This window comes from Rhineura floridana, chromosome 5, assembly GCF_030035675.1.
Source record: "Rhineura floridana isolate rRhiFlo1 chromosome 5, rRhiFlo1.hap2, whole genome shotgun sequence".
Lineage (NCBI taxonomy): Eukaryota > Metazoa > Chordata > Lepidosauria > Squamata > Rhineuridae > Rhineura > Rhineura floridana.
The window spans coordinates 66506833-66520685 of NC_084484.1; the positions used below are offsets into that span (position 1 = coordinate 66506833).

General features: G+C 42.9%; 1 protein-coding gene across 4 annotated transcripts in view; it reads right to left on the reverse strand.

The window, feature by feature from the left end:
- Positions 1 to 4078: 4078 nt before the first annotated feature.
- The window catches only part of MXRA5 (matrix remodeling associated 5), a 33567-nt gene continuing 23792 nt past the window's right edge, over positions 4079 to 13853 (reverse strand). For all 4 annotated transcript variants that reach the window (XM_061627054.1, XM_061627052.1, XM_061627053.1 and 1 more), the window contains 2 exons: positions 11884 to 12784; positions 4079 to 8310 (listed from right to left, as the gene is read on the reverse strand). In XM_061627054.1, the coding sequence (XP_061483038.1) occupies positions 6402 to 8310; positions 11884 to 12784 (2810 nt within the window). In that variant the 3' untranslated portion in view covers positions 4079 to 6401. The remainder of the gene's footprint in view (positions 8311 to 11883; positions 12785 to 13853) is intronic.

Sequence of the window (13853 nt, forward strand, 5' to 3'; positions counted from 1 at the left end):
AACTGACAACAGTTTTGAAATCAGAACACAGGTAAAAAACTTGAAGGATCTAGCTAATAACATTTTGCAGGACGCCCCTACAACTTGGTGGCAGTGGCTTTGGAGTTGGCTGCCCACTGGATGGCTAAGTCAGATTCTTAGATATGCTATTCTTTTACTCATTTTAAGTATAGGCTTATGCTGTTTTTTACAATACCTTTTCCAGACGTGTACACCTGTTGCTCCGCGACCATTACGTAGTAATTACTTTTTGCTAAAAAATAAAAAAGGGGGAGATGTGGGGTGGACTGAATGAACAGCATACGTTGGCAAACCACGCTGCTGTTCTCAGTACACTATCTCTCAAGACATTGCGATCTGACCAGTGGAAAAACAGGATGTGGTTAACTTTATGGCTGTAAACGATACTGACATCTGTAGTGGTTAAATAACTGCCTGCATATTGCCACGTAGATAATGCTGTTGTACTATGTATGTACGTGATGTTATACAATAGTTAAAGGTCATAGGCTGTTTATGGAGAGAAAATAATCCACGCCTCCAAGCGGAGGTAAAATAAAAGCGGAGACGAGAATTACGAGGGGGGCTCCGAAATTGAACTCTGGTCTCACCGTGTCTCACTGTGTCGTGATATCTACATGGAAATGGGACTGTACTATGACTGTACTTTTGATAATGTATGTTTCAATGTCTTACTAACCTGTATCTGTTATTTCTTTATAGGAAAAGCTGTTATTCTGTTGTTTGTTTGCAGGTCTGGGACAGACCTTTGTCAGGAAAGGGGGCAGTGTTATGGGTTTAGGGGCTGAGACAGATGATTTCTGAGTCCCCTTTCAGCCTCTGGTTTGAAGCCCTGCACCTGGAGGTGGGCTCTGCTGCAGAGAAGCCTTCTCTGTTGGTCAGATAAGCCTCCTTTGTTAATCTAATAGAGTGGCCAGGTGGGCTAATGGGTCTATCAAGTGCCCATTAACTGGCCAGGGAGATCCTATTGTTACTGAACCTCTTCAAGAGAGCCCTACCCCCCTGGGGTCAAAAGAGAGGCTTGTGATTTTAGTTGGGTCTGAGGAAGGGGTGGGAACTAGACACACAGAGATGCTGGCTCCCTGCACCATGGCTTTAGGATGCCTCCGTGATGTCCCTGTATATATAATACTGTAAATATGGTAAGTGTGGGTTTATTAGAGTATATGTGGTAAGTAGACTGAGTGAGAGGGGGAGTACATGGGTTGAAATGTTGAAGAATGTTGTATGATGATTGGCTGAGCGTTTGAGTGTCTGAAGGTATAAATGAGAGGGTGACAGTTGAGAGGGGGTGTCTGTTGTGTCGGTCAGTTGGTTCTGTGGGTTGGTTTTGGATAGGGTGGATTGGATTAGGCGGGTAGTGAGGCAGGTTATTGATGACTAAGAAACATAAAGAGTAACACATCTTATGAAACCACATACTTGTTGACTAAACCTTTAAGTAATCTTGTTATTCCCTGTGTATATAAATATTTCTTGGTTTACCAAAACGCCTGATCCTTGGCTGCACTTTCACACATCAGAAAGGTGGGCAGAGCATCTACCAAGGTTGGGAAACAGTATCAATGGTGGCAGCGGTGAAGAGATAGTGCAACATCATCAGGTATCCAGAGCAACCCAGGGCTGTAATATTTATAGCCACAAAGATACAGGGGGGTTGAGGCCTGTAAGTGCACCCAGACACAAAGTAGCAATAAGTGAGGAGACGAAGGCACAGTCTCAAGGCAAAAATTGTTTACTGGGAGTGTCTGGTGGTGCTGCCTAGCAGGGGGAACTTGAGAGAGGTTTGCTAGAGCCGGTGAGATAACTGTTTTGAGAGCAGGACCCTGAGGTGGGACCGTGACAAGGCGGTGAACAGAAGAAGGGGCCTGACAGCCTCCTGTAAGCCTAATGGAAAAACAAGATCTATTGGACTGCTGATGCTTTGAACCCCTCATCTTACGCTCAGGTTGGAATGTGTGTAAATAAACAAACCATATTACATAAAGACACCACAGTCTCCGCTGACCTTCTTTCCAAGGAAACCAAACCCTGGGAAGTGCAGGGACCTCTGGAGATCTCTCACCGCTGGAGTTTAGGGTGGCACGCAACACTATGTAGGCCCAGTGTCAGGGGTTAGCATCATTGACCTTAGCAGGGGGCTTCTCACCAACCAGAGCTCCCTGATGCCAACCCCTGACACTAGGTGTAAATTGCTGCCATTCTTCTTCCTCCTGACTGTGGCCTCAAGCTTCCTCACCCAAGTTCATTTACTCTCTGAAGGCACAATATGTCAGAGGTTGCCAACCTGTTTTGGACCAGTTTTGAAAGAGTGCTGGGGGTACATCACAAAATGGCTGCCATGGGAGTGTGGCATAACACAAAATTAGAAAGTAGTCATGGTGAAGGTTTTCCCATAATTGTATTTCTATAGTAGAAAAGGCTTGGCCTGTTGAATTTTTGCCTGCCATATAGCTGTTAAAGGCACAAGAACCCTGTTTTTCCCCAATGCCAATCCTAAACCAAAGCCTAGTATTCATCTGCATACTGAATAACTGCAAACACTTTGAAATGATAATTAGCATCTGTGGGAGGAAATCTGGGCACTTGCCACATAGTGGAGTGCTGAGATGACCATTCACATTATGCACAACTGTTTAAAATTAAACATTTTCTTGCTAAGCATGGTAAATGTTAATGGATTTCCTGACTCTTTGATAAGAGATTGTCTGAGACTACAATTTAGCAAGATATTAAAGTATGTAACTAGCTTTAATCATGCAGTCTTTTAAGTGCTTTTGTTCTTGGTCTTCAGAATAAGAACCTAGATAGACCTAATTGTGCATTGTTCAGTATAATTACTGAAGTGGCTTTACTTTTTTTTTTTTTTTTAAAGATGTCACATCATACTTCACAGATTTTGGTGCCATCATTTATAAATGGAAACATGTCTTTTTAAATCACAGTCAACTTTTAGCATGATGTTCTTTTAAGTGGTTATCAAAGAGCAAGAGAAAACTAAGCAGTGATGGAACAAAGTAGTATTTCATATATCCTCATTTGGTTATAAATAGAAGGAGTTAGACACGCAAATGATTCTTTTACAATAATGCATGATGGATATATAAAATCAAGTTGGCCAATGGATGAAATAAGGCTTTAGCTCAGCTTGCAAATGGTGGGGAAGGGAGCTATGTTCTTCTAAGAACTCAGTGGCAGAAAATAAAAGGTCCATTGCTCTCTCTACACCCCACCCCCTTGATGATGACTCAACAATAGGTCTGGAATTGTACCTAGTTTTAATATATCTGAGATGGGCTCACTGTGTGGCTTTGATTAAGTCAAAATTTCTAGGCTTCTATTCTTCATCTATAAAAGACAGATACCACTCCAGTGACCTACCTTACAAGACTGTGAAAGTTGCAGAGCATGCAACAGATCACAATTACTGTAGAAATGCTATGTAAGTGGTAGAAGCAGCACTTGCTAAACCACAGGGCACAGATCCTGAGCACTACAGCATGTTGGGGGAGGAGGATGGATGATCAAACCACAGAAACACTACAGCTGTGGTAGCTTCTTGCACCTTTGGTTGAATCAGAGCTGTCCCTACCATTGGACAGAACATGGCAATCACCTCAGGTAACAGAAGGTAGGTAGGGGTGTGTGTGTGTGTGTGTGACATGTAGCTGTCCCTCCAATCTTTCTCCTGAGCCATTCATTTAGTTCAGTCAAAGCTATGTGTGCCATAGGCTTGCTACACACCCCTTAAACTAGCCTGCTACCTTCATGTACACTGAAAGATGCTATTCTGTTGCCAGTAATGAAGTAAGATCCAACTGCCAGCCCTGTCAGCTTCAGTACATGGAATGGAGGGATGCCATTTTTTCCTTTATGCCGGGCAACAAAATGTCTTAGGCTGGCCCTGGACTGAGTTCTTTAAAAAAAAAACACCCTTCTTGAGATTGTCTACTCTATTTGGAGTGCCTATAACTTCACTCTGTTTGACATGATCAATGCAGCTTTGCGGAGCAGTTTTACTACTGGGAAGAATCACTATGACAAAGCTGTGTGGAAATTTTTTTTTTATTATAAAACATACAGTATACTGATCTTAATATTATACAAAACACAGTAGAAGTATCAGAGTCTTGTAAAGACCAATAATTTATACACTGAGACACAGGTCACTGTTATTATTCCAGTCTCATAGTCTGAAACAAACAAACCCACCATATAAAATATAGAATGACTAAAGTCAGCTAGGGATTCCCTTGCTGTGAGGCATTTGCACTGTTACAGTAATTATTGCTAGGCTGTGCGAAATAAAAATCAGGATTGTTAGGTGTGTGTTTTAAATTGCTAACAGAAGAGTTGAACCCAGACTGCTGACAGAAGAATGAACAGAGTAAGTTGGAGTAATCCAATTTACGGGTAGCCGGCAGGAGAAGGGGCGGTAGAGGAGGAGGCAGTGGGAAGCTCCGCAGCATCCACTTGCTGCTTAGGAGCCACCATCCCAGCTGAGTGAAGGCTCTGTTGAGAGCCTGACTGGAAGAGCCAGCTCCCATGAATAGGCCTACCGGGGAGTAAGCGCTCCCCATAGACCACCGTTGTCGTTATTTTACTCTGCCGACCTTTTTGCCGGTGGAATTCTTGTGTGGAGCGGGACCCGGGGGAGCATTCCGAAGGGAACTTCGATCTTGCATAAGTCCCCCCAGCTCCTCCTCTGCTGTGCCCCATTTTCAGGGCTTTTGCCGGCTTTCAGTCTGCTGGGCTGGCCATCCTTGGTGGATCCCCAGCAGCTCCAGCAAGGTCCTGTCTGCGCTGCAGCTTAGCGGGGGGGGGTTCTGTTGGTGGGGCCTGGTGGCGCCAGGAGCCTGCCAGGTCAGCTGAGGAGCCACCTCGTCCAGCTCCCCCCAGCCCGGTGCAAAATCAACTTGGATTGCACCCTACATTAGTAATCATATTCTATAAAGGCTTGGCTATGTCAAAGCATTGCAGGGGATTAAGGAAACAGTTTGTGCCCAATAAAAAAATAAAAATGAATCAACTTTCACATCAGCTCTTTTGTTATATTTAATACTTCTTTGGTATGTTTTAAGGTGCTGGGTGCATTAAGGCATAGATTTGGCCTTTCAGTGGTCATAGTACTTTACATCATGGGTAGAACCAAAACAGAGTTGGGTAAGGGAAATTTTCAACAAGTTGCTCCTAGTTTAAATTTGCTTGCAAAAGATGCAAATTTATATTCTGATTTTCTTCCCTTCTGCCAAGTGCAGAAGCCACAGGGCAGGGATAGAACCTGTGGTCTTCCACATGTTGCTGGATTACAACTCCCATTACCCCATCCTTTGCCCATGGTGACTGGGGCTGATGGGAGCTGGAATCCAACCACATTTAAAGAGTGTAAGGTTTCCCCATTCCTGATATAGGAGTTTTTAGATAGCACATAGTGTAAAATAATTTGTCAAGCAAAATATTATTGCTTGAAATGGGTCAACCAGACTTGGGTCATAACTACTTCTTACTGGACTGCTGCTGAGAATGGCATTCCTGAATCAAGTATTCTTCTCTGCCCTCAGCCACCCAATGCTGTGGAGTAAGAAACTCACAATGTGATATCACATCATAAGATGACTGTTCCTATATGTTATACAGGAGAAGAGAAAAACTTAGCATGGGGATGCCATAACACAGAGGATTCAGTGGTCAGGGACAGTGGGAGTTGTAGGCCAGCAACATCTGGAGGGTCAGCTTAAGGCTATTACATTATGACATATGTGACTAACCTGTGGCTCTCCAGATGTTGTTAGACTATAACTCTCATCATCCTTGACTGTGCTGATTGAGGCTGATGGAAGTCCAACAATGGGGTTCTCCATTCTTGGCTGGGAGGTTATATAATACAATCTAGCCAAAGTCAGGCAGTTATTAGGTCCCAGTGATCTCAGTTGTTAACTCTGCCATTGAAATCAATGAAATGTAAAAGTCCTTAACCTTGGCTGGATTATATATCAGAGATATGGTTATATATCCGAGATATGTATTTGGCTGGACTAAAGCACCCTTCAAGTCAAAAGCAAAATTGGAAAAGTTCACACTGTCAATACGAAACATTGCAGGATATTTAATCTTCCTTCCTCTTCAGCTCTAGTCTCAGGTTCCAAGGCAGATGGCAAGAAGCCCTCTTAGATCATTGAGAAGGTACAGAGATTTTCTCAGATATGTTACCTGCCTGACTAGTATTTTGGTATATCATGAAGATAAAGCTGTATTACACTATTTCTGGCACAACCCTGCTCTTCTCTTAGTACAATTGGTTTCATTTAGCAACAGTATTTTCCTAGCTGTGCTCGCTTGGCAGGGATATTTTTGTGTATTCAAAGACATTTGTTTGAACTTTAGAATATGTGTATGTAGGTTGCTTTTGAATCACTGCCTAGTATATTTTTAGCAGTGCATTTGTAGAAGCCTGCATCCCTTTGTGTAGCTTGCTGGATGATTAACAAGCCCTGAGGGTGAAGAAATTTGTTTCCATACAGACGGGACTGAGCTCCTGTTGTCAGATGCGATTTGTCTGGGAGATCCCATGTTATTTCTGCTTTAGGGATCCCAATGGCCATACAGCTCAGCTTCACCGTATTGCCTGGCCTCGCGTAAATGATGGGAGCTGGTTCACTTGTGATCCGAGGTGGATAGGCTATCACAATTACTGGGACGTTCATAAGGGAAGAGCCATACTCCGTTGTGACCTTGCACAGGTAAGTACCTCTGTCAAACACAGACGCCTCACGCACAGTGAGAGAGCCATTTTCTAACACAGAGAATCTACCAATAGCTTGCGGACCATCTAACACCATTCCATTGGGTAGCGTCCAGGTTATGTGAGCCCGCTGGCTGGGCTGGGAGATGCAGTGAAGCTGCAAGGTCTCCCCATTGATGATGCTCACTAGATTGTTATACTGATTGCCGATTTCTGGTTTCAGCCCCACTTTGAGGAAGACCACCCTTTCTGCATAACCACCTGGGTTCCTGGCAGTGCAGCGGTATGTCCCAGCATCTGCTGCAGACAGGGCAGTGATGTGTAGTATTCCATTCCTCTTGTGGTAAAATCGGTGCAAATGGCTGCTTTTCTGAAGTTCTGTGCCATTGGGAAGGATCCAGGCTGTGCTAGGTTGAGGGGCCCCATGTACTGAGCAGTTCAGATTGATACTGTGTCCCGCAGCAGCAGTGATCCTTTCTGTGACAGGATCCCTGAAGGTTGGCTTTTCCACACGGTCCACAACTTGAAGCTGCACAATCAGCCTGGCTTCTCCCCCTTCATTCCTGCCAATGCACACCAGCTGCACTGAGTCTGTCTGCCTCACTCCACGAATGTCCAGTGTACCATTGCGGTACACAGTGATTCTGTTCCCATAATAGGGGGCAGGTAGGATCACTCCTTCTGGGAAAGCCCACATGACCCGTGGAGATGGGATGCCTTCTGCTTTACAGTCAATGAGCTTCCGAGTGTCCCTTAGGACCATTTCTCTCACTGAGATGATGGCACTGGGGTGCCCATTTATTTTGGGAGGTTGAACGTTGACATGGATCAAGATAACTTTCCGGTCTTCCCCGGCAGTATTCTGGGCAACACATGTATAGTTGCCGCTGTCAGATCTTTGGGCTTTCTGTATGAGAAGAGTACCATCTCTGTATACCTGATATTTATCTGACAGAATTGGGATAGGCCTGTTGCTTGGAGACAACCAGATCACTTTTGGTGTGGGGTCACCTTTTGCTTCACATCCTACAGACACCACATCTCCATATGGGATGTTGACAACTATATAGGTTTTATTCCTAATTGTGGCAGGTTCAGCCACTACTTTGACCCGCACTTTCATCTCATCTTTACCAATCTGGTTCTCAGCATAACAGGTGTAGTCCCCCTCTTCTCTCAGCCCTACTTCATTGAAGTACAGTGTCCCGTTGTTGAACACCACATATCTCTTTGCTCGGCTTCCACTATCATCGGCTTGCATGAAGGTATTGATCATGCTGCCATCTGGAAGGCTCCAGGAGATCTCAGGATTTGGTAGACCTGTGGCTACACAGTCAACTTTCAGGTCCCCTCCATACATCACCTTGTGGTTATTCTCATTCTTGTGTTCAATTTTGGCAGGTTTCATCATTACATTCACTTTGAGAACCACGTAGTCATCACCAATCTTATTGCGGGCCACACACAGATAGTCTCCTGCATCCTTGTCAGTGATGGAATGGACAACCAGAGTTCCATTGCCAAATACCTTGATTCTGCTGTCCAAACTAATTTAGAAAAAAGGAGAAAACAAAACATGTGCTTTATGTTTATGTTCATAAGTCATCATAATTATCTTTATTTGCAACCAAACAATTCCATCCTGAACTGACATTCTTCTAATGGAAGGATGTTTTTACATCGTTATACTTCTAAAGTTCCACATTTTATTTACAGAATTCTATGAAGCATTTAGACTCGGAAATACAAGGAGGGGAAATCCTCATGTATATATACACACCAGAGATAAATTCCATGTAAGCTTATATGCATGGACACGCATGTTTATAAAATGAACAGGATATTGACAATATACTCCATATGGCAAGATACACATACATTTAATAATGATGCAATGTTATTCCACAGAGAATCACATTGCTTTGGTTGGAAACAGTCCAAAGAATTTTTTCTATTATAAAAATGGAACACATTTTTATATTTTCGCTCCCGCATCCAGGCTGCAGTCCTGTGCACACTTACCTGAAAGTCAACTATATTGAATTTAATGGGTCTTATGTGTGAGCAGAACATGCATAGGATTGTGTTGCCAGTTACTTAATAGTGAATCATAGGATCTTTCAGAGCAGAAGATAATGGTTGTTTGGGTTTCATTAACATTATACAAAATATTTACATGGAGCCATTTAAAAAGTTTATAAAGCCAAACAACTTAATGCATAAGGACATTTACTTTAGCTGCAACAGTGAAATCAATCTATTTTAAAAGGTTATAAACATCCAATGATATTGCATAGGGCTGTTCTGCTCAGTTGGCAAAGGAGATGTTTGCCTTGGATGTTGACCCTGCAGCAGGAATATCTAGTATTTCTAGCTGGAGGCACTCCCATTACTCTCAGATCTGGGAGATGGAAGAATTTCAATCTTTTATTCTTTCTCTCTGAGCAACTTCAGATATTATTAAGGTGCAGTCACTTCTGCATTCATTGCACAGAGGAGATTCATGAAGCATTCAAAGGAATGCTTCTGTATGATGTATCCACATTCTGTGCATGTTCCCCTTCAAATGCTACAAGCAGCAGAGCCAGTCAAATGCAGAAGTGCACTTAGTCTCAAGCCACACTCTAACTGGCAGGACTTTCTCAACCCTGCTACCAGTTCAAAGTGCTGGTTTGATCTATAAAGTCTTGGTCATTGCAGACCATAATGATCCCAATACCTCACATGCACCAACCTAGACCCTTTGCCTGTCACCTGAGGCTCTTCTCCACGTGTCTCCTCCATAGGAGGTGCAGAAGATGGCAACACAAGAACAGGCCTTTTCAGTGGTGGCTTCCTGCTTATGGAATGCTCTCCACAGAGAGGCACACCTGGTGCCATCATTATCTATTTTTAGGTGCCAGGCAAAAATGTTTGTTTTCACCCAAGCTATTGGCCCTTAATTTGGGTGGTATTAGGTATACGTGTGGCTCTTTCTTGCTTGTCTTTTAGTGGGGTGGGTTGTGCTAGACCTGCCTTTTTATATATATATATTATGGATGTGGTTTGGGGTTTTCATTTTGTTCTTTTTTTGTACTTGTTTTTAATCCTTGCATCAATTTCTAAATTGCTTCATGTCACTTCTGGTGAAAAAAGTGACTAATGAATGCAGTGAATAATAATAATAAAAATACCGCAGAGCCTTTTAAGTGGTGATGTCAGGATCGGAACCTGGGACCCTCTGAATGCAAACATGTGCTTTACTAGAAGCTGTGCCCCATTAAGAAAGTTATAACTCTTCCCCAAACCTGGAACACATCTTTAGGTAGTGACCTGAAGCTGCTGCAGTTGAATTGCTAAGAAGTAGGGTCTGCAGTTATCTCTTCCCCACTTCCTGCTCCCGCAGGACAGAGCAGTGGCCCTTGCATAGGTGCATCAGGGCCCTACAAGGTCAAGGATGGCAACACAAATGCTACAACCCTGAAGCAGTTCCTACAGAGCCTCCAGCCAATTGTCCTTTCTGGAAGATTCTAAGAACTGCATCCCCAACAACATTGTCTCATGGGATCGGGCTCAGCTATCTTTCTGAAGCCTAAAAGGTGGAACAAGATGCTGTGGAAGGTCCAGGGCTGTCACAGTAAAGGACAACCCTGCACCTATTTCTCCACAGGAAGGAGAAACAGTGCATGAAGCGACATGATCTCATTGTGACTTTCCTTTCACTAGTGGCAGCCCATGCTGCAGAGCAGGGGTTGGAGAATTCACAGCATGATGACATTATGTCACACAGTGACTTCTTTACATGTAATAGGGAAATGAGGAGAAATAAGGTGATGCTGTCTTCCGTGGCAGCCCCATGGCTTTTGTAACATCTAGTTCCACAGTGACTGCAATGTAGAGTAACATTAGTATAAACAGAAATCTAGTCCAAACATCTTAGTATACTTGAAACTCTTGGAAAACAACAATTATTATTTATATTTTAATAAAAAGAGTTACTTTAACATAAACACAGGCTTTCAGCTAAATGTACACATGCAGAAACAGGGAGATCAAATCTCATATTGCTGCTCTAGCAAACATGGCCACAGTCCAGTTGAAAAGAAACACATTTAGGCCGCCTCCTTAGTTTAAGTGGGGAGTTCAGCACACAGTTCTCTCCTGAAGCCGATAGACTTAACTATGCTTAACTCTGGATGCACTGCATCCTGTATTTTTGAGATGGGAGGGAATTTGGACTGACAAGTCTGCTGATATTGGAAAGTTATGCAGGCAGGTTTTAGCTTCTCTGCCTTCTTCATTAGAACTATTTCAAGCAGTTCCGCCTTAATTTAACCCAACCCTGTCTTTCAGAGGAGTTTCTTTGTGATCTACACTGGTCTAAACCAAATTTTAGGAAACCCGTTCCACATTGCTGTGCTTACTGAGTACTGCACTGCAAGGTGTTTGGAGGCCTAATCTGGGGTACGTAGTCAGTTTGGCACTTTGAACCTCATTGGTGCTGTGCTTAAACAGAGTATACCCTACAACACAACAAATACCCTACTATTCTTATGCATGACAAGGGAACATTGATAGTAGTGGGCAAGCTATTTTTCTGGGATACTTTCCCATTGAGGTAACCGATAAGATTGCAATGAACCTCAGTAAGAGCCTCAGTAGGAAGTCTTACTGAACACAGTGGGATTTATTTCTGAGTGACCTTAGAGTATGATCAAGAACTTAAGCCCAATATATCATTGCAATGCTGAATGCAAGAGAAGTTCTGTGCTGTAAAAGGTTTAACACTATTGCTGGTGGTTTTCCATTCAGAACCCATGTGCAATATATAGTTAAACATCAACACCATTATACTCTACACACATTTATTGTTTTATTAAATTTATATCCTGCCCTTCCCCAGTAGGAGCCCAGGGTGACATGACTTTAAACTGGTCATATGTAGTGCAAGCCTATTCACTTCTTCTGAGAAGTAAGTCCTATAAAGTTCACTGGAGGCTGCTCCCAGGTGAGCGTGTACAGGATTGCAGGTATCATCTATGGGGAACACCTATGGGGATGATGCTAACTTGCAGATTATATTTAAACTCGCTGGAAACAGTAATTATATGTAAATGGCCATTCTTTTCTTTTTATTTTACCTTTGTAGAGAATCCATCATCCTTTTTGAAGGTAACCTCCAGAGTATCCGTGGCCAGGGGTCCCCAGATGCACTGCAGTCTAATTTCAGGGTACTGCCATAAGTCACATCAGTTCTCTGAGGAGAGCTCCCAGTAATCTTGGCATTTGTGGACTGCTTGCTGACATGCAACCACACAGTTCTCCTGGCAGCACCAACCATGTTGGCTGCAATGCATTCGTAGCTCCCACTGTCTTTGGGAGAGACATTACGTATGTAAAGTGTTCCATTTGGAAAAACAAACAGATTGCCACGGACAAACTGGGAAGTTCGGATCTGGGTTCCATCAAAAAGCACCCAACGGACACCAGGCGGTGGAGCTGCTTTGGCACTACAGTGAATGTTAATGTTCTGTCCCACATTGAGGGTAATGTTTTCCTGTTTCTCCTGCTGGATAATAGGTGGCAAGGCAGCAATGTGAAGTCTCACAGCAAGGCTGTCAGCTCCTGCAGCATTGCTGGCTATGCACTTGTAAACTCCCCGGTCTGAGAAGTTAGTGTCCTTGAGGGACAAAGTTCGGTTTTCATACAGCATCACTCTTCCTTCTGTAGTAGTCACGGTTTGTAATATTTTCCTGTCAGGAAAAATCCAAGAAATATGTGGGCTTGGAATGCCATTGGCTTGGCAATCCATGCTTACTTTTTCTCCAAAATAAACAGTCACATCTCTGAAATGGGAACCCAGCATTTTTGGCTGCTGAGCTAAGACGGTCAATAAGATTATCATTTTATCAACACCATGCAGGTTCTGTGCAGAGCACAAATACTGTCCACGGTCCTGAAGCTGAACATTGTGAATAATGAACGTACCATTTTTCAAGACTTCAAATCGTTGTATCCTTGTATTAGCTGTCATTAGAGCTCCTGGAAGGTAGCAGGAAGAAAAAGGAAAAGAAAAGCATTGTCAAGCATATCATTTTCTCTAAACAGCCACTATATACTAAAAAGAACCTAGAAACCATAGTACATTGCAGTATTTAAGTATTTTATTGTGCTTACTATTTTAAGGTATTTTGTATATTTGATAAATTTAATTGTTTAAAAAGAGCCTTTATTCCTTTTCACCACACAATAGTACCCTGGTAGAACCTTAGAAGATGTACAAGTATAAAAATCCAATCTAGCCAGACAATCCAGAACACCTAGTGATCCCAGATATAATTGTGCATCCCTATTTGCATAAAAAGAAGCATCTGGTCCATTCGACAGATGATCATCACAATGTAGATGGGAGTGGGCATCCAGATGTACACCTGTATTGTGCATCAGCAATGCACACAGAAGGTTGCTTGTATGCAGAGATTTCTCTTGCTGAATTGGTGCAACAACTGTGCCAAAATACAGTAAAACCCTATTTGGTTAAAACATTCACCACACAATGGGAAAACAGACACTGTACCTTCTAAATAGGATGCTAAAGGGTATGAAGAGACATGTTTATTGTGTGGAAGGCACGTTGTTCATTATCAGAAAAAATGGAAGAAACAGACTTTATACCTTATTGTGATTGCATCAAAATTAAATCTTTTGATAAGTGATGGACAAATGGCCTCACCAAATTCTCCACCCTGCTTGTGAACAGAGAAATGGGGTGGACTGTTTCACTGAATTTCTCCTGGAGGGAAGAGAAATTCTTCATCAGTTTCTCAGGGGCAGGGCTCAGTGTTAGCAGCGGTGGAGACCAGCTTCATTCATTCTTCCTATTTATTTGTTTATTTTTGCTGTCATTGCAAGTGGCAACAGCAGTAACAGGTAGGCAGCCTGGTCACCATTTTGCATCCTCCAAAATTGCCCAGACCTAGCATCCCCTGAGACTGTGGAGGCTGGGAGAGGGATGGCAGTGGTTTTACACACACACAAATTAAAAATGGTGGATAATACATAAAGAAAATTATGCAAACTGTCCTTTTCTAGGGGCATGGGAAGAAGGAAA